This window comes from Aplidium turbinatum, chromosome 18, assembly GCF_918807975.1.
Source record: "Aplidium turbinatum chromosome 18, kaAplTurb1.1, whole genome shotgun sequence".
Taxonomy (NCBI): Eukaryota; Metazoa; Chordata; class Ascidiacea; order Aplousobranchia; family Polyclinidae; genus Aplidium; species Aplidium turbinatum.
The window spans coordinates 17,346,778-17,367,583 of NC_137489.1; the positions used below are offsets into that span (position 1 = coordinate 17,346,778).

At 36.9% G+C, this 20,806-nt stretch overlaps 1 protein-coding gene across 1 annotated transcript; it reads right to left on the reverse strand.

The window, feature by feature from the left end:
• Window positions 1–4,147: 4,147 nt before the first annotated feature.
• Window positions 4,148–7,067, reverse strand: LOC145787310 (uncharacterized). The gene has a single exon (XM_082599029.1). The coding sequence runs from the start codon at window positions 7,036–7,038 to the stop codon at window positions 5,188–5,190; it is 1,851 nt and encodes a 616-aa protein (XP_082455155.1). The 5' UTR covers window positions 7,039–7,067; the 3' UTR covers window positions 4,148–5,187.
• Window positions 7,068–20,806: the final 13,739 nt, after the last annotated feature.

Consider the following 20,806-nt stretch of genomic DNA (forward strand, 5'->3'; position numbering starts at 1 on the left):
TTGCACAGTTCTTTATTGCTGCATAAATAGGTTAGTAAAGTGAATCTTGCTTTGGACTGTGATCTACATAATGCAGAGAAGCACAGGTTTGAAACTGCTCAGGTAGGCTGCTTGGAAGTGACGAGTTTAGCTGACTGGGGTTTAAAATTATCGCTTTATCAACGCAACTTTTATCAAAGCACGCTTGATATCTTCAAGACATAACTTTCCCTGGGTAAAATTGAATTTCCGAAAGATGATGATGTTGTTTTCGCTAGTTTGTTTTAGTCATTGTTTTCAGTGTCGTCAAGTTATAGCCTATCTATTTTGTGAGTCGTGCAAGGCCTATGGTGCGTTGCGCTTGAAATGGCTTTGCCCGTGGTAGGATTTCTTTGTGGGGTTTTCTTTGCCTGCCTTGCTCTTCTTGCTATGAGCTAAACGCATCAAGACGTGTTCCCCTTAAGACCATCAGCACTCTTGATAACGCACCATGGCCGATCTTCATAGCAACTGTCCATACAAATCTTCAATATATCAGCTAAAGTTATGTAGGCTAATAAAGTTGTAGCCTATATATGTTTATATGTTTTGTTACATTTTTTATTTTTATTTTCCCTTTATATCTTAAATTTTTCTGAAGGTGTTGCGACCGTGCCAAATTTTTTTCAACTCAATAACTTACTTCGGTCACAAGCACGTTTTAACGTTCGCGTTTTGTCGCTTCTACCTTTTTCTCGACCTTTGCTATGTTGACGTGTATTGTTTTGATATGATGGTCAGAAATAAAAAAACAACTGAACTGAACTGAATTAGACTACTCAAAACTGATATAATATTTGGACAATACTGCACACCATGAACTCCAACTCTAGTGCATTTAAGCAATGACATCCTTAAGCAGAAAATAGGAAAGAAGGGTTTACTTTCTTCAATCTTGCTTGGACACTTTCCCAAATATGTTGGATCCATTATCATATGCCTGGCAAACGCAGTTTTTCATGTCAAGCAAACATAATACACGCGTAGCCAAAGCAGCACTAGTTTTCAAGTTAGAACAAGATAAAACATTCAGTGATAGCCTACAGAGATCAGCAGGCTTAACAGCAACAGATTTCACGCGCTGAAGCAGTTTAACATAGCCGGACTACGTTAAAATGTTGCAAATACGAGAATGGTTTGTTCTTGATAAGAAACATCTAAAGCAGCATCTACAATGATCGAAAAATACTTGTAACAACGCATTTCATTCAAAAATTTGTTTATTTTTAAGTTGATAAATTTTTATTTTATTAGTAAAAATGGGCCCCCCTCAAAAGTGACAAAACGAAAAACTACTCGTTTTTCCTTTACAATGTTATGCTAGGGGGGAAAGTAGCCCGACTTCCCCCCCCTCTCGGAGCCACTGGCTGGTCAGGCCATCGTGCAACTTGGCACACTTCTGATTTTTCTTCTAATAATGACAGGGCTGCGTTATTAAAACATTTTGCTGTATTTCATGATCTAAGTACTGAACCACAACTTTCCCAATGCTACAATGTCACATTTGTTGAACAACCCAATATTGATAATCTAGATCAGTGGTTCTCAAACTGGGGTCCGCGGTCCTTTTGGGGTCCGTGAGACAATTTTCTGGGACCGCGAAGCACCTTCCGGCAAAATTAACACAATCCCGAAGTAAAAATTTTCAGGCAACTTATTTTCCAAACCAAACTTAACAGATATATTTTAGTAAGCTGGTTTGTCATCCTTCCACACAGTTTTTTAAGCCCGGCCTTTCGTTTGATTGTGATAGCCTTTGTTTCGTTTCTATCGACTTTGTGACATCAAGGACTGCATAGTGGTGACGTACTCCTACAACAGTCGTGTTTACCAGATCAAGAACAGAATTACGAAATATACTTGACTAAAAAGGGGTTAGGCGAAGTTTATTAAGGCTGGTTATTTTTTACTGATTTAAGTTTTGAATTGAATGCTTTTTCGAACTTTTAGCTTTTTTAGCCTCAGTCAAACTCAAATTAGCCTAAAATTAAGAACTTTTTCACTTTACTAATTGAATTTTTAAGTTAAATTTGAGTACAAAAAGTGAAAATGGTTCAGCCTCGAAAAAAATTAAGATTCAATGATTCCTATGTTCAATTTGGTTTCACTGCGATACATTCTGGAGGAGAAAAAAAAGCCGCAGTGCGTGCTGTGCTATAAAGTTTTAGCAAGTTCTGCTCTAGAACCTAGCAGGCTGAAAAGACATTTGGTAACACATCAAGATCATATTGAACCAAACGGAACCTAACATAGAACTGATAACACCCAAGCAGATGCACCCATTTTATTGACGTGTGCATTTTTAATTGCATATAACAAATAAACTATTAATCGTTTGCCGTTTTTGCGCTAATTTGCCTTAAGTTTTGGAGGACCGAGAGTCGTTGAAAAAATCGCAAGGGGACCGTTCAACAATTTTTTTGAAAAAGTTTGAGAACCGCTGATCTAGATGCTTGTGAAGATGGATACATAGGATACATGCCAAAATAAATATCCAAAAATTAATTCTGCCACAAGTTTAACTTTTTGACGCTCCACTACATTTTTTTAAGTTCATTACATTTACATTTTTTTAAGTTATTTTTAAGTTCTTGTACGTTGCTTTGCGCAGACTAAAGTTAACCAGTAACCACGCTATATGGTAAAAAAGCAAAATTATGTAGAATCCTATGCAAAATATAGATTTCTCAGTATTGTTTTCAATGGCATTGAATAAAATTAGTGTCGGCTAATTTGTTTGAAAGTTCTTTCAGCAACATGTGCACGCATTGACAAATTTAATAACTTAAGTTGAAAATATGCAGCACCAACCATCTCACTAAAATTGATTTACATAAATCCATAAAAGATTGCAATAAATGCAACCGGTGAAAGTGCGAAACCGTAGATTATTCTCATTATTTTTTTCCTACTATGTAGCTAAGCTTGATAGAAAATGGAAATAACAATCGGAGGAAATGTAATAAAAGCCGTAAAAACATTGCATAAATCGTTTTTCGTTTCGGAAGTTTACGTTGGAACAGCAAAACTAAACATAACTTGATGTCGGCATGTATCAAATTTGGTTAAATTTCGCATTAAATATGCTTTTGTTGAATACTTTTATGGGGGGGTCGTGAGACTACATTGATTGCTCTGAGGAGGTCGCGGTGGGAAAAAAGTTGAAAACCCCTGGTTTAAAGTGTCAATAGGTAGAGTATTACCATAGGTACCTACCATCCATTTCTTTCTTTCCAAAACCTTTTCCATCTGCTTTAAATTTGACACAAAAAATTGCGTTTGTTTCCAAAACCAATTACGCGTCATCATTAGCCATTTTTCTGTTATGTTTATGTTATTTTGCAGTTAATTTGAATTTTTCATGTATGTATTCTTATTACTTTTTGTAGCTTGGTTTGCAAAATTAGGCCCTTGTCTAGTCAACAGCCTTAGGACTACAGTACCCTTAATCCGGCCCTGATTGAACCTCAAAACAATGTCATGTTACAATGGTACGTTTATTTAGATAAAATTAAACGCGCCTTTTAGGCCCATTGTGCTAAGCAAATAAGTCTTTGCGGAACAGCAGATGGTATTCTGTGGGTTTTTGTATGGCTAGTATCAGTCAGAAATTAATCAGAAGACTAGTTACGGTAGCCAAACTATCCAATTCTTAAATAACCTATAACTTGAAAAGTTTTGAGTTCATTACGGCGCCGCAAGTGTTAGTTTTCAAAGGGGGCCGTGCCGTCAGCAAAAAAAGTGTGGAAACCGCTGGTTTATAGCACTGAAGATGAAGACGGTATAGTTTTCTAAACATTTGTTTGCTGAACCTGAGTTTATTATCTACAATTTGGGCATTTAATTTTTGATCAATGTCACGTTACTTTCATTTGTAAGCAACAAAACTATTGTGCTTATCCATATAATTTTTTATCAATCAAGTAATACGGTGACACAATTTAGTTCTTTGTTAAAGCAAGAAGACTGTTCAACTGTTTAGCGCCACGGAGAAAAACTTTCTGTGTGGGAAAGCTAATCCAATGCGCCAACAAATCGCGCAAGAAACATCTACAATCCAGAAAGTGGATTAAAAGACCAGTAAACAAGTTTTTAATGATTCCTGTTATAAATGAACTGACCCTTGCAATAGCTTTCAACAGTTTATTTTAGTACCACAGCATTTGTTGCGAATGTATGCCATGAAATAAAAGCACGCAGTCGACCTATATCACTAATTGTAGTATTAAGACGTTTGAAAACACCAACAATTCGTTATGTAGTACGATACAATAGCATTCCTTGATTATTACTTATGCTTATTAAACATTGATTATATCCAGACATATTATGCCCATGAAATCAGAGGTATGCTACTATTCGGTGAGTCCGATTCGGCGAGTTCCTAACCTCTAACCCTAAAACGTCAATGATAATTAGGCTACAGTACCCAATAATTTAAAAAAAAATTTGAAAAAATCCCCCGTTAAGGGATCGGACTCATCGAAACGGGCCATTCCGTGAAATCAGAGCGAGCTTGCGCGTTAATGCCAAGCGTTTCGAACCAATAAAAGGTCTACTAATTGAAGGGGCATGCCTGATTGGTATCTTATACAGTACTGTCGACGATCTTAGTGCTACCTGATGATTTACTATTGTCGTAAATTTTCTGTTTCAGCTTGGTAGGTCAATGCTATCCACACAAAATTTTTGTTGAATAATGAAAAAGAATACAAAGGTTAAGTCGCGTAAAAGTACTTAAAAACAAGCTGCAATTAAAACAGTGAAACAAAATTAAGAGGCAGCACCTAAATCGCCGCGTGCAATAGTGTGAACTTCTACATGTCTGCGCAAGGCGAAATTTGCATAAGATCTTGCTTAAGCTAATTGATGATGGTAATTAGCATCTAAATACAATTTAAAGTCACAAAACTTTGCGATGTTGTCATACTCAAGCGAAAAAATCACAATATGTAAATAAAATTGGAAACAGATGTATTCTGTCTCAAAATTTGAAAGCTAAAAAAAAAGCTTTGAAACTAGTGTTGGTTCTCTCCAAAAGACGTCAGACGCCAACTATCATCTATGGATACCATACTTATTTAGGCTACACAGAAAATGTGTAGTTGTGTACTGGTGCAAAACAACTATGTATAACCTTATTAGAGCCACAGCATATAGTTTATTGTTTTACTTTGAAAATTGTCTGCTACCTTGGCCTTTGTTTCCAAACTTTTTGTATCCTTTGGAGTTATCATTGCCGTGCTTGTAATTGTTTCGTCGAGCTACCTTGTTGGACTTTTTGCTATGGACGTCAAGGTCTACAAAGGGAGCCACTGAAAAGCCAAATGACAAAGCTACTTTTTTAATATCTAGGGTTTCTACATTAAATATGGACTTGAGTGAATGAGACGCATACGATCGTATGTATGACTTGTATCCTTCTTCGGCTGATTTACCAAGAAAGTAATTTTTGTTGATTAGCTGCTCCAATTGTGCCTGAATGTTGGCAATTTTTGACCACGAAAATTCAAACTCATTTAAAGGCACTTTGGCATGTCGGAGATAGCGCAAAAACCCAAGCTCTTCTGGACGTAAAATCAAAAGAGCATGTCCAGATCCGTTTACTCCACGAGCCGTGCGCCCAACTCTATGAATATATTCTTTGGGATCATCAGGAGGATCAAATTGCACAATCCAATCTACTGCAGGAATGTCCAGACCACGGGCAGCAACATCAGTGCAAAGAAGTATGCCCTTTTCAGCATTGCAAAACTGAAAGAATGTAGTAGTTCTTTTAGTTTGTTTCTGTTTTCCATGAATACAAAGACACGGAAGATCAATGTAATTCAATAGTTCATAATGGAACTTAACGCTCATGCATGAAGACAGAAAAACCATAATTTTCTTTTCCCGATTCCTGCGTAGAAACGTAAACAAAACCAAAAACCGTTTTTCTGATGGACAAACAACATAGCCTTGTTCCAATCCATCAACAGTGGCCTCTGATTTAGCATCATCCACACCAACATACAGCGGAAGCTTCTTCAAGGAAATTCTTGCAAGATCTTCAGTCTTTTTTGTTTGTGTGGCTGAAAAAAGCATAGTTTGACGCCGCTTAGGAAGCAATCTGATGATTTGCTTCATTTCTTCTTCAAAACCAACTTCTAGGATTCGATCTGCTTCATCTATCACAAGGCACTGTAAATTGCGGTACATGAATTGCTGAGTGTTTTGCAAGTGGTCCAGCAATCTTCCTGGTGTGGCAACAATTAAATTTATTCCGTTCCCTAATTTTTTTGATTCAGCAGCTCTATTACTTCCTCCCATTATGAGGCCATAAGTTTGACAGTGAAATTTCAATAAATCTTGCATCACTCCATAAATTTGCATTGCTAATTCTCTGGTCGGAGAAATTACAATGGCTCCCGTTCCATTCCTTGGCATAAACCTAAGTTTATACAACAACTCAATAACAGGGATAAGAAAAGCCAACGTTTTTCCACTGCCTGTCTTAGCAGCTGCTAGTAAGTCTCTGCCTTCTAGCAAGGGTGGAATAGCTTTAGCTTGGATTTCCATCATATGAGTAAATCCCATATTTGTAATTCCTTTTAAGGTCAGGTCACTTACTCCGAGACTTTCCAGTGAGGCAAATGAAGTGTCTTGGACAGCTTCGTTTTCCATAACTTTCACTTCCAAAGAACTGTCAGGAGCTGTTGCAATTTTTGCTTCACTCTTTTCTATGTGCTCCTCAAGAAGTTTTTTCTCAATAGTAACATTTTCTTCAATATCCTCTTCGTTTTCTTCATCACTGTTTACTTCATCAACAATGTTTTCCTGTTGGTTTACATTTTTTTTCTTTTGATCTGTTTCACCATTTTTTATGCTTTGTTTATTTTGTCCATGCAATGTAGTGTAGGTGTCAGCAGGTACCTTGGTAATCTTGTCGTCCAAGATTTTGTCTCTTAAAAGGTCAAGTTGTTTCTGTCGCTCTTTTCTTTTTGCTAACTTTTTTCTAACCTTCCGCATATGATCAGACATTGTTAATTAACGACAAGAGCACAAGTTCATTAACAACCTTGTAAGAAATAGAATGAGTTAAACTTTTTTAATGCTAAGTTGACTGAAAACAAATTATCTACATCACAGGCAACCATACAAGAAATGTTCATAAAGAACATTAATAAACTGTTTACGATTTAAGATGAGAACTTTTTAAAGGATTTTTTTGTTTGGAATTAATACATATTATACTGTACAAAGTTCCAGTACAGAAGAGATCTTTAGAACACAAACAAGTGTTACAATCTACTAGCATCTGCAGAAGTGCAGAGGCTAGTGCTAATTTACTACAAGTAAAAGCTATAACTACTGTAGGCCCCCTGAGCTCTTTTTTGGAGGCTGTTAAGTCAATACTGTTGCAATGGTACTTGACACTTTTTCTCTACATTTGCAATCTTTTTTCACAAACAAGCCAAAGTCTCTCACATGCCATCAAGAAATATTGCTAAGAAGTATTTTACAAAAAAGCCAAGCATCAACATATTACAACTCAAAAACCACTCCACTTGGAGAGCATTGCATTTAAATATAACTTGCAAATATTGTTTCATGGCCTGGGACATAATGAGTCGTTACCCAAATGACACTGTTTATCTATATAGAAGAGGCAGTGAGTAGCAACCTGCTCATACACATTACACAGCTGTAATTATAACAGCGACATCCAGAGCACAGTACCGGTGGGGATTAGGGTGGATCAAAAAAAAACGAATTTTTGAGTTCAGCTTAGTGCATCTGCCAAAAGATGCAGTTTGGGCTATCTTTTACATTGGTACTTGAAAAAACATTTTTTGACCCCGTTTGACCCCTATCCAAGAGCTCTCTAGTGGCCGCCAAGGCAAAATTCCTTAAATTAGCCATAATACTTTTTCTAGTGGGTGCAGGCTAATGATTTTGGTGTCTAACCCCACTAAATCAAGTCTTAGGAAGTCACTTTTGCAGTCTAAAATGATGCATGGGCAGCCAAAATTGCATAATGACATTTTTGCTCTAAAAAGGCATTTTATGGGAAAGAAATGGCATTGTTAGATATTTTGGGCAGTTTTATGGATGAAATACTAAAAAAAGTGTAACCTAGGTAAAACACACGAGGATGTGACCATTTGTGTGCAAACTGGCCTCTAGTCCAATGAGGTGGTTGAGGTGATATGAGGTCCAATAGACTACAGAAGCATACGATAGTGCAGCTGCATGCCGCATATATATTTATTTGATAGTGTAAACTTAACTATTGCATTTATTACAGCTTTAGATATTGTTTATTTCAATGTTTGTAAGTATCTGATCACACTTAACTTAATTGAGTTTATATAATGTTTAATAGAGGCAAAACTTGCATTTGGCTTCTGAATAAGCATGCCATTGAACACATCCTGGGTAATGTGCACTCAACCCTCTTGTTTTTACTTTTTTTTTGTACTATTGACTTGTAGATTTGTGAGATTGTTCCACTAGCCAAGAATCTTTGCTGGTCCAAAAATCAGTAGAATTAGGGCACGTTTATGTGGGCCACCATCCCATTCAAATTTTTAGGTTTGCCATTAAGTAAATATTGAATTACCGGTATTTTCATGCTTCTCAACAGAATTTGTATGTTTCAACAAAATAATATGCATAAAACTTTTGCCTGTTCGACTATCTATCGTACAGGGAATTAAAAGAACATGCTTGTCTATACGAGTTGTCTGTGAATTCACATTTTTTACGCGTTGGAATAGCTAAAAATACAACTCCAGTGAGCGGAAGTGGTCTAAAATTCTAATTTCACACTCGAAATAGATCAAATACCATAAAAAGTTACCAATATAGGCTAGTAAGTTTGCTACATGAAAGCCTGGTATTGAATCTGTATGTATACAGTAACTGTAAACTTTTACTAACACATTTTGTCACAGAAGGCAATGTGGTCGACTAGTCTAATCTGTGCAAGAGGATATTTGTTTTTTTCCTTTCTCAAATTAGGTGTGTCTTTTCTGTTAGCTTCCACTATTTGTAAAGTGTTTTGATAGTGTTCCTCGTTTCTGGCACAATGTAGGTAATCGGTGCTCAGTTTAACTCCATGTTCAGCCACATTGTAATCAGCTTTCTGGTACGACTCTGATTCAGACCATTTCTCTACTGATAAAGGAAGAAAATCATCATTTATCTCTAAAACAGAGAAAAAGAACCGAGAGTCCTTTGTGATAAAATCTGTCAGTTTTGATTCCAGATTGATTTCTGATGGAAAACGTGGTCCGTACCTGGCCAGTGCCAAACCGATCTGCTGGTGTAAAAACAGGATCTGTAGGTTTTACATGTATAAGTTCATCAGCCATCTGATGTTTACCTCTTCCTGAACTTCAAAGCTGAACAGTGCCAGTCCAGTGGTACCATCTCAGCAGAGAGATACCAAAATTGACGTTTGAAGCTACGTTCAGCAGCATCTGATATCAACTTATGCACTGCTCCATATCTGAGAATGTTCATGTACATAGTCAAACGGTTCCAAGGAGCATCTACAGCAACACTACACCGAAACCAATATATAAAGTAGACGAGGGAAATAAAATTCATAAGATCTTTCAGTTTAGCCACTTGTGAACCTGATGTGATAGTTCCCTTAGGTAACTTAGCTATTTGATTTTCCAGTAGCATCAATTAATAGGAATGAATCAGTTTGACCATCCATCTGGCCTTGTGTGTGGCCCCAGAACGGTAGAATTTCACATTTTGTAGACCAGGACTGATATAAGCAATGCACATGCACAAGTTCATAAGTTATTTATAGTCGCCTCAAATGAACTTGTATTTGCTTTGTGCAAGTTGAACAACGTCATCTTTGAGGTTCTGAATGAGATCGTGTGTTGTTACTGGAAAGCTGTTGATATCCAGTGTACTTAGCAGTTAGCCACTGTGGAATAGAACCCCAGTTATTGCGGAGTCTTATGAAGATGCTCATTTCTGGTTATTTTAAAACCTCTAGCTTCAAATCTTCAAAGATACATGACACAACGATTTCACCAAAGTGATGTAAACAACCTGACCAGAGAAGTTCCTTATCTTAAGAGCTACAGTAGAAGCAGTTTTTGCGTTTCTTTTTTTAGAGTGTTTTTGTCGTTTTTCTGCACTAAGAATCCTACTTTCTTTCCTTCTAACTCGTGCGAATAAAATAGAGTCAAATCCGGTTATTGTGGCTGTCCTGTCTGTCATCATTCCTTTTAAGAATGATACGTCTGCAGGATTTGATATAAGCTCCTCAACAAAACACTAACATACTGATTTCGCCTGAACCCGTTGTCATGCATTTTGTGTCCATTACTGTAATGCTATGGATAATTGGATGCACAAATTAAAGGCAACATTTTTGCAATTAACTTCATACGGTAATTGTTTGCTTTTATATGTATGCTTCAGTGTATTAACAGCAATGCCTTTAGAAGCATTATGAATTTGTTTTTCTTTGCCCTTTTTTAAAAAAAACAATAAATTTCCAACTTTTTCAAGCAATTTTGCTGAATAAAGGCTCTGATGTCATTTTGCTAGCCCATAGATGATTTTAGACTGCAGAAATGACTTCCCAAGACTTGATTTAGTGGGGATAGACACCAAAACCACTAGCCTGCACCCACTAGAAAAAAAATTATAGTCAATTTAAGGAATTTTGCCTCAGCGGTCACTAGAGAGCTCTTGGATAGGGGTCAAACGGGGTCAAAAAATGTTTTTTCAAGTACCAATGTAAAAGATAGCCCAAACTGCATCTTTTGCCAGATGCACTAAGCTGAACCTAAAAATTCGTTTTTTTTGATCCACCCTAGTGGGGATGACGTGAGAATGAGGCCTATATTTGTTGAATATCAGTTTATTGCACTGGAAAGGGACGAATCATCACCATCAGAACGTAAAAAGAGGCTGACCAGTCTGACAGCTAAATAAAGCCATGAATACTAATAGAATGCAGAACAAAATTGCATAACAACTACGTCCACACAGGGAACCAAACTTAAGACTAACATCTAACAGTCATAAAAGTTATATCCACAGTCACACCAAGACATACTGGAATACTAATACTAAGCGCTAGTCACTTCGGCTGATGAGGAATCTGTCTTGATTAAAAACATGCAAATGTATCGATGTCCTAATTACAAGAATGCAACCAAGCACTCTATGGCATTCTAATCGTAAGGATGGGAAAAAAACAAAGACGAGACGCCGTGAGGAAACACAGAAATGACCTATGGAAAGCCTGCAGGGAGAGACTCCAGAACAATAAGTACGGGAAGCAACTTCAGGACCCCTATTTAAATCATTACACCAGGGGTGTGCAACTGTTTTTACCCGCAGACCAAAAATACTAAATTGAATTAAAACTTAAGCCATATACTGATTATAGTTATACTGTACTGTAGTCCATGTGTGTATTTGCAACCATTTTTTCAAGGATCTTTGAAAATCATATTTGTTTACAGTTACTCTTTTTGAAGCCAGAATACAAGCCTCCACCCTGGTTATAAATGTTATGACGTGAATTAATGTCAAAATTGGAATCGGCCAAGACATATGGGGGGGGCAAGTATGTGAACAGTAAAGCAAAGGTAAAGTAGTTTCACTCTATCTATATTCTATATGTTTGGTCGATTTTAAAGTATGATGTCATGGTATTTTTGACCAGAGCAGATATTTGTACACCAGCTCCCTTTTTTTAGTTGAAAGATATTTTCATACCGGTACTCTTAAGTGTGTAATAATTTGGTTGTATTGGTGTGTGTACTAAAATTACAATAGCGCATTTTATGTTTGCTGTCTTCATTCCAAAATACGTCCAAATGTCACTCTTATTAGGATGCTACCTAGTTCGTACCCTGAAAAGATCGAAAGAAAAAATTAAAAAAAGCGGAAGTTGCTGATCGCAGTTTCCGCAAACATTTTAAAATTTTCCCCCAGAAAAGATCGAGAGAAAAATAGCACAAAGCCGAAGTCGCTAATCGCAGTTTCCGCTAACCCTAACCTTAACACTAACCCTTGCTGAGCGCAGTTTCGGCAAACATTTTTCTGCACTTTTCGCTAACCCTAACCATAGACTAATCTATGCTCTAACCCTAACCCTCGCTGATAATCGCAGTTTTCGCAAACATTTTTTCGTAGTTTCCGCTAACCCTTACCCTAACCTTAGAGCAGTGGTTCTCAACCGGGGTCCGCAGACCCCAAGGGGTCCGTGAAAGTTTCTGAGTTTTTAGCAAATAAATAATAATAATAATTAATAAATTACGAAATTGAAAATTTGTTTGTGTTTTGTTTATGTATTAGCCTACAGTAATTCTCAAACTGTAAGTCGCAACGCATTGGTGCGTCGTTTGAAATTACAAAGGACATACCGGTAGCACAAAGGTTTGGTTTCTTAACTAAAACATATCATATACCTACACTAAATGACTTAAACCCTTTAAAAAAAAAGACTCTGTTGGCTATGTTTAAATTGATTCTTTTGAGACAACAGATTGTTGATCAATGATTAACTTAGACTGCTGACTAACGTTTGCATTTCCATCATCACTCACAGTTTTGCAGCGGCTATGATTATAACGAATTAATGTTGATCTAATGTCGATTTACAAATGAAAAAAGGGAAAAATTCTCTTTAATGGTCGCAAGTATTCTATTAACTTTTGATAAAATTTATTGAAAAACGTCAAATGAGCATATGGATTACTGATGTTTGATCCTGTGTGCCAACAGATAGCTCATACCTTCATTCATATACGTCGCATGATACACCTGTCTTTTCCGTGTTTCTAGATGCCTCTAAAGCTTTTGATAAAATTAATCATCACACATTGTTTAAAAAAAATGATTGAAAGAAGAGTGCCTATGCAATTTGTCCGTTTGTTACAGTATTGGTACAGTCATCAAACTATGCATGTAAAATGGGGTGGCCACCTCTTTCAGCCTTTTCATGTTTCAAATGGGGTGAGGCAGGGTGGGGTTTTGAGCCCTTACCTCTTTGCCCTCTATGTTGATGATCTATCCAAAAAGCTTAACATGTCTAAAGCGGGTTGCTATGTAGGGAATGCATTGGTAAATCACATTATGTTTGCTGATGACCTTTGCTGCTTTTGTCCCAGCCTTGTTGGTTTACGTGAATTGATTGAAATCTGCCAAGACTTTGCAATGCAACATGACATTACGTTTAACTGTAGAAAATCCTTTGGAGTGTTATTTAAGCCGAAACATTTCGATCTGTCTGCTTCCCCAAGGATTATTCTTGACCAAGAACCGATTGAGTTTGTTGAAAATGTTAAGTATTTAGGTGTGCATATCACGTCCTCATTATCAGATGACAAGGACATACTGCGACATGTTAAATCTCTTTATTGTACTGCAAACAAATTAAAAAATAAATATCGTAAATGTTCACGGAGAGTAAAAAATATGTTGTTTCACTCTAACTGCACATCTCTTTATGCTTGTCAACTTTGGCACAATTATCGCCGTTCTTCTATCAATCGGATTAGAATTGCATATAATGACTCATTTCGAATTCTACACAATATACCTCGCTTTACTAGTGCACGTGAATGTCAAGTCAATGCAAATGTTACAACTTTTGATGCTCTATTGCGGAAAACAGTTTATGCCTTTGTGCAACGTTGTTACAAGTCTCTCAATTCTCTTATCATGTAGCATTAATGTCCTCAGACGCTTTCTATAAAACGACATATTTTAAGCACTATAATGATATGTTGCACATGTCATCCAAGTGACTCCTAAGGTCTTGTCTTTTTGTGTTTTGGTTTTAATATGGACAACCTTGTCTGATGCAAATAAATAAATAACATAATTTCGTCAATCTCATCAATCATCAAGTGCGTTGCGAATCCAGCAAATCCTTCCAAGTGTGTTGCTTTGAAACTTATGTAACATATGATTCCATAAGGAGACGCGATATATCAGCCTACCAAAATTTCAAATATAAATTTTCAGGGGTCCGCGACCGCTTCGAAGGTACCAAAAGGGGTCCACCAAGACTAAAAGGTTGAGAACCACTGCCTTAGAGTAATCTATGTTCTAACCCTAACCCTCGCTGATCGCAGTTTCCGCAAACATTTTTCCGCAGTTTCCGCTAACCCTAACGTTGTTTGCGGAAACTCCGATCAGCGACTTCGGCTTTGTGCTATTAAACTGCGATCAGCAACTTCGGCTTTTTTTAATTTTTTCTCTCGATCTTTTCAGGGTACAAACTGAGGGTACGAACTGTTCAGGGTATGAACTAGGTTGCACTCCTCTTATTACAGTAGAATAATTTTACGCAATACGCCAATAAAACAATCCGTAACAAACATGCGATAAATAGTGCTATGACAGCAACAACACACAGTCTAGTTAAAAGCACTTTTCATTGACATATATTTTTATGTTGCTTGAAAGTCAGGATGCCATTTTTAATCTGTTTTTATAAAAAACAAACTTTTGCTAAAAACAAAATTTGAAAACCAAAAAACAAGTCACATAGTTAACGTAAAAAGATAAAACTTACACAAGTTGTGATAACATTATTGTTAAATAAACATTTTTTTCTGTTAAAATATTTTCAATTGCAAAATATTTACAAATTGGCAGTGGCTATTTGACCGGCGCCGGTCTTTGAGTCTGAAACACTATTTAACCGGTCATGACGTCACTATATAGGCACTTCTTTTCTTTTTCTCTTTCAAAGCAAAAGACGAGAAGTGGCTATATAAGTTCTAAATTCGACAACTTTATTCAACTCGATCCGTGGCGCATATGATATTTCTCCGGTTGTTATTCCAGAGGGAATGAGTTCGACACTACCCGAAAGCGTTCCTTTTTTTATTTTTTTTTAACTAAATTTTGACCCGAAGTGCATTTTTTTAGTCAATTTTTAATTTGAGTTGCCTACAACCCTATTTTTTATGTCTTTTCAAATGTGAGTAATAAAGTTAGAGTTTTTTTAATTTGCTGGAATTTGAGATTTTCTCTGGTTGCAGTAATTTTCCGTTTGTCATAAGAGGATGTGACCGTGTTTGCCGAGCGACGCATTACATTTTTGCTCTCAACAAGTTAGTTATATATATTATATTTATACAATGCTTCTTTTAAAAAAATGTAATGGTATATATGTAATGTGTCGCTCGGCAAACACGGTCACATCCTATTATGTAGCTCATGAATGAATTGAATACTGGTAATGCACGGAATGGCCCGTTTCAGTGAGTCCGATCCCTTAACGGGGGATTTTTTCAATTTTTTTTTTAAATTATTGGGTACCGTAGCCTAATTATCATTGCCGTTTTAAGGTTAGGGGTTAGGAGTTATGGTTAGGGGTTAGAGGTTAGGAACTCACCGAATCGGACTCACCGAATAGTAGCAGACCCGGTAATGCACTTAGGTTTAGTGTTCAATTTTAGGTTGTCCTATTAGTATTACATTAGTTTTACTTGTACAATAACTCAATTATTCATCACAGCAATGCAACATTGGAAAAAAATGGAGAAATGGTGCCATAAAATTTACTTTGCTAGAAACAGTGAGTTTGTGGACATTGGTGGACTTGCAGAAACAGATGAAAATGTTTATTATGAACATTTACATTTCTCTGCTTCAAGCAAATAGATGGTGTTTGAACACTTGAACAGTGGGAAAAGTATACTTCCTGGTTGCAAGATCTGTCGAGCATGTTAGGAGTAATACATTACTAATAGGACAATCTAAAATTGAAATCAGTTAAAAGAGTATGGTAATTAACTCTACAAGGTACCACTAATATCACTATGGTGCATGGCCTACAACATTAAACCTAAGTGCATTACCAGAATTCATTTCATTCATGAGCTACATAACAATTAAAGTTATGACAAACAATATGTAAATTGTGATGTCATCAACAAGCAATAATGTAAATTGTGATGTCATAGACAAAAATCTTGAACAATGAGTGTAAAAAAGTACAAAATTTGCAAGTCAGAAAATTTAGCCTTTATATATCATAGTAAAATTTATAAAAATATTTATATCATAGTAAATTTAGCCTTTACCATATTCTGTTACATCTACTGACTACTGATCCCTGTTACCTTAGCAATTAAGGTTTTAGCTTTGGAGATATGGAACAGGGATCGTGTCAGAACAAGACTAGGTCAGAAAGCGAGGCAGCCTCCGACTCAGCTCAGCAGCAGCCTAGAGCAGTTAGCTACTTTATCATAGTAGTTATAAAAATTAATTCATATTTTTTTATTTGACATGAAAGAGTATTGGTATAAGTATAAAACATGTGAATTTCAGTTCTTAATTTTTATATATATATACCCATTAGGGTGTGACAGCCGCCCCATGATTTTTGAAACTTGGTTTCACAGAACCTACCTTTTTTTTGGTGGTGAGGTTTTACCTGTATGAGATTCCTGTACAGTTACAAAAAATTTGGACAAGGTTTAGAGGTGGCCCGTGGCCACTAAAGTTTTTGGAGAGTGCGTGATGCATTTTTAGGGGTGTTTTTGCTATATCTCAGCTCGTAGACATGATAGAAGGTCATGCCATAGCTTAATCGATGCAGAATAAGCAAGTTTATATCAAACTTGTGAACAAATGTTCAGTCTAAAATGTGTAGTTTTTGAGTTATTTGAGAAAAACCCGTTTTTTGCATATTCGTGAGAAAAATGTTTTTTTGAAAATGAAAAAAATGAAAAAAGCACCTTTTCTTCTTGGGTTAAAACACATGGAAAATCAATGAAATGATGAATTCACATGTTTACATAATGTTAAACGAAATCACAAAATACATTTGAGAGCGAGGAACAGCGATGATAAAAGTCACAATGTAAGAAACCAACACCGAGATGGATGTAAGTTTTGTTTACGCTGATTGGGCATAGAATTTCTGCTGTTCTCAACTACTGAAGAATATTTTGAAATGAAACTTCTGTCTTGGTAGTGTCAATAAAGTCTTGGCACAGTTTGACACCCCTTTCTGCTGCATCATTAACAACACAAAGATTTGAAACCCGTTTCTTTGCTTCACAGTAGCTGCCGTTCTGGCACCAATGGACAACACCAACACTTAAAAAGGTCGTGTCAATCCTCAAGATTCTGAAGAAGCTCCAAGAATCTTCTCCAACAAAGGAGCTCAAGTCATCTGTTGGTTTTGTAGGAACGGAAGGAAAGGAGGGTTTGCTAAAATCACTTCCTTCTCTTTTCAAGGAATGTCCAGGATCTCCAAAGCTTGTCAGCTTTTGAACAATTTTTTGCTTTGTCCCGTCAGACACACTGCTATCGAAAAGGGTAAGGGATATAAGTTCTTCACTAAGATACCACATGTGCCCACTGCCCATAGGCGCCTAACTATTTTTTTGGCCGTGGGGACGAAAGCGTGTTTTATCAGCAGCAACGTAAATTCAGCAAAATGTCACGCAGATGGATGACGTAATTATGTCGTCACACTAGGATTACTTTTAGTGATGGAGTATCCAAAAATTAATTCTGCCGCAAGTTTAATTTTTTGACTCTCCACAACATGTGGTATTTTTTCAATATTTTACTGCCTTGTTATTCACCGCCGTCTTTGCCTACTCTTTTTTCCACAACGCTACATTTTTTGTTTGCCATGACGCTACATTTAATTAGTTATCGCTCTACTTAGTTTGTTTATCACTGCCTTCGACTGCCGTGTTTTCGCATGTAATTTATTTGTTTCTTAGCTGTAATTTACCACGACGCTACATTTGCAGGCTTTGCTCACCGCTCTTTCATCAATTCCCGTTTATATATTTGATACGTACTTTACTTTACTGCCGCTTGGTTTAGGTTATATTCAACAATTATTTTCACTATTTACGCTCATGTTTTGGCATTATTGCGTCACTGTGTTGTTAATTTAAAACATTACGTGTAGGTTTTAACTGCCCTTCATCAGAACTGAAGATGCACTGAATAAGTGCGAAATATATTTTCTGTAACATCTACTGACAACTGATCCCTGTTACCTTAGCAATTGAGGTTTTAGATAACTCCATCAATGTTTAAAATTTTTTTTTGCAATCTTCAATATTTCTTTGACATCTACAAAAATGCCAAATTTTAATAAAATCTATGACAGTGACAGTTTTTTTATTTATTTATGACAGTTTTTTTTTTTTAAATCTATGACATGTGGTGTAATTTTTCCAAAAAATTTGCTCATTTGGCATGGAATGACCCGCATGACTATATGAACAAAGAAGCTTCAAGATCAAGCAGTGCTGGTTTGATTATTTAAGTGTGCGCTTGAACAACGAATTATAAGAAATGCTCTCCGTTCAGCGGCACCTTATGGATAGAATAATTCCTCAGCAACAATCAGAAACTACACTCTGTCATCAGGGCCTCTGAGAGAAATTTTTACTAGGGGTACGAATAATCATTCCGGGCCCCCCTCTCACTTCGGACCCCCTTTGTCTTGCGCAATCTTTCTGCATTAATTTTGCATTCACCACATGCCTAGCAGAGGTGAACGAAGTCACTTTTTTACTTCGGCTGTGCTCCTGCAGTAGGCTATTCACTCCGGCTCCTGCTCCGAAATTCATTTTGAAGTGAAATAAGCGTGAAACTACCGTTTTCAAATAGTTTTTAAAAAACACAAAAGCTCAAAAATACCCGGGCTTTTTAATAAAAACCAACCGGGTTGGGCTTTTTAAAAAAAGCCCAGGTTTTTCTAAACCATGCTTTTGCTACATTATGCTCCCCGGACAAAAGAATAACCAACTTTTATGATTTAATTTAGGGTGCTTTTAACAAACTCGGCAGCAGTGCCCGAGTGGTTACCGCATTGGGCTCGCAGTCGAGAGCCTGCATGTTCGACTCCAGCCACACGCACTTGCTGTTGTTTCTCTGGGCAAGAAACTTTACCGGTACGATACTTGCCTCTATCCAGTGATCGATTTTGAGTAATAGGTAGTACTAAATTTAAGCCATAAGTAGAGTAGACAACCGGAAATAGACATTGCCGTCGGCTGCAGCGTGGGTCAGGTGTACGACGGAAAGCGTACACTGATGCATACAGTAGCGCTTAAGTACGCTTTCCCGCAATGCAAGATAAAGATATGACAAACAAACAAAACATTTTTGCACGTAAAACATTAAATCACCACATGGGGACCCTAATTTGCGCACAATGCATTCAATTACCTTCCCGGGCCCTTTTTCTACATTAGGGGCACCCTCAGAACTAAATAATAACAACTTTTATAATAACAACTAAATAATAACAACTAAAATAAATAACAACAATAACAAGAACTAAATAATAACAACAGCTTGAATTTAGTCGTTTAGGTTGATTTTAACCATACAATTTTGCGCGTAAACTAAAAAATCACAATTTCGGGCCCCCTAACAATCACAGTCCTGTGCCTTTAAGAGTACATCGTACTCTCCATACCCCGCTCTCATAGGCCTTGTCTGTCATTGTTAATCTCGGTAACCAGCCTTGCGTCAAAAACTTCTACAAATATGCGAAACTACAAAGAATATCCTATCAAGGTCTTGTCAGTCCGAGGATAAAGATTCAAAGCCAACTGACCAAGTGGATTGGATAATAGATTAGACAGCTATCTACCAATTCGTCCCGAAAGGACAAACACCGTAAACACGTTCCATTAAAAAATAGAGCAGCAGTCAGCACAAAACCAAACAGAGTTGCCAGATTATTTGTAAAAACAAGTATTCTCAAACAGTTCGGTGCTGGCCAATGAAGTAGCCAATGTGATTGTTTTCACGTCATGCTTGTTTACATAGAGCAGTAAGAAATGTCTATTAATCTTACTTTACAAGTATGGTTTGGTTTCCAAGTAAATAGACTTTTATTAAAGCCTATCAAGATGCATTACAGATATTCCAGTAAAAAAACGATCACGTGTTGCTTGCAACGATTCTTTCAGAATATTGCACAATTTGCCTCGTCATTCCAGTCAGTGGCGTAGCCAGGAATTTAAAAAGGGGTGTTTTTCACGGTCGGCCGGCGAAGCCCGACGGCGTGTCCGCCTAAGACGACACCCAGCGACGAGGGGTCTGGGGCCCTGGGGGCCTTCCCCAGAAAATTGTGAAAAATTACTTTGAATTTGGTGCATTCTGAGAGCATTGTAAACAAAAATGAGGATATGAATATTCCCGTAAAATGGTGCTGTCCGGTGGCATAGCAAAAGGATAAGATCATGTTTTCTTCGGCATTTTTCGGAAATAAAGCTACGGTATGTCTCTATGTTTTCTTGTTGTTAATTCCTGGCTGAGATATTTGAATGTTTGGTATTGGCAAAACTCGCTCTTTTAGTGCAGTTTTGTTTAAAATTAGACAAACTTTGTTTTAGAGAAATAAAGAGACTGAAAGCATCGTTCTCAATATCGTGACATCACACGCGTGCCAAAGGCGTCCTCTTTTTTCAAGGAAAATAAACTGTCCTCCGAGGACACTAAAAAATGCTCAAATGTCCTTTTTTTGACAGTTTAGGTTTTCTTGCTCATATTTTCAACGAGATTATATTGCTTGATGACGTTTTGTAACGCTTCTGACGTGGAGAAGTAAGGCTTCTAATTTGATATGTAAGGCTTCTGACTTGAGATGTTAACGTTGCTGGGTTGGAGGACTTGAAAGCAACACTAGATTTGAGAATTCAGGAAGTACATCTTTTATTGCGGCAATTGTTGCAGCGTTCAGAGCGGATTCAAAAAGGTCACTGACTTCCCGTCGTGAGTGCGTAGGTCGAAAAGAAATATACATGCC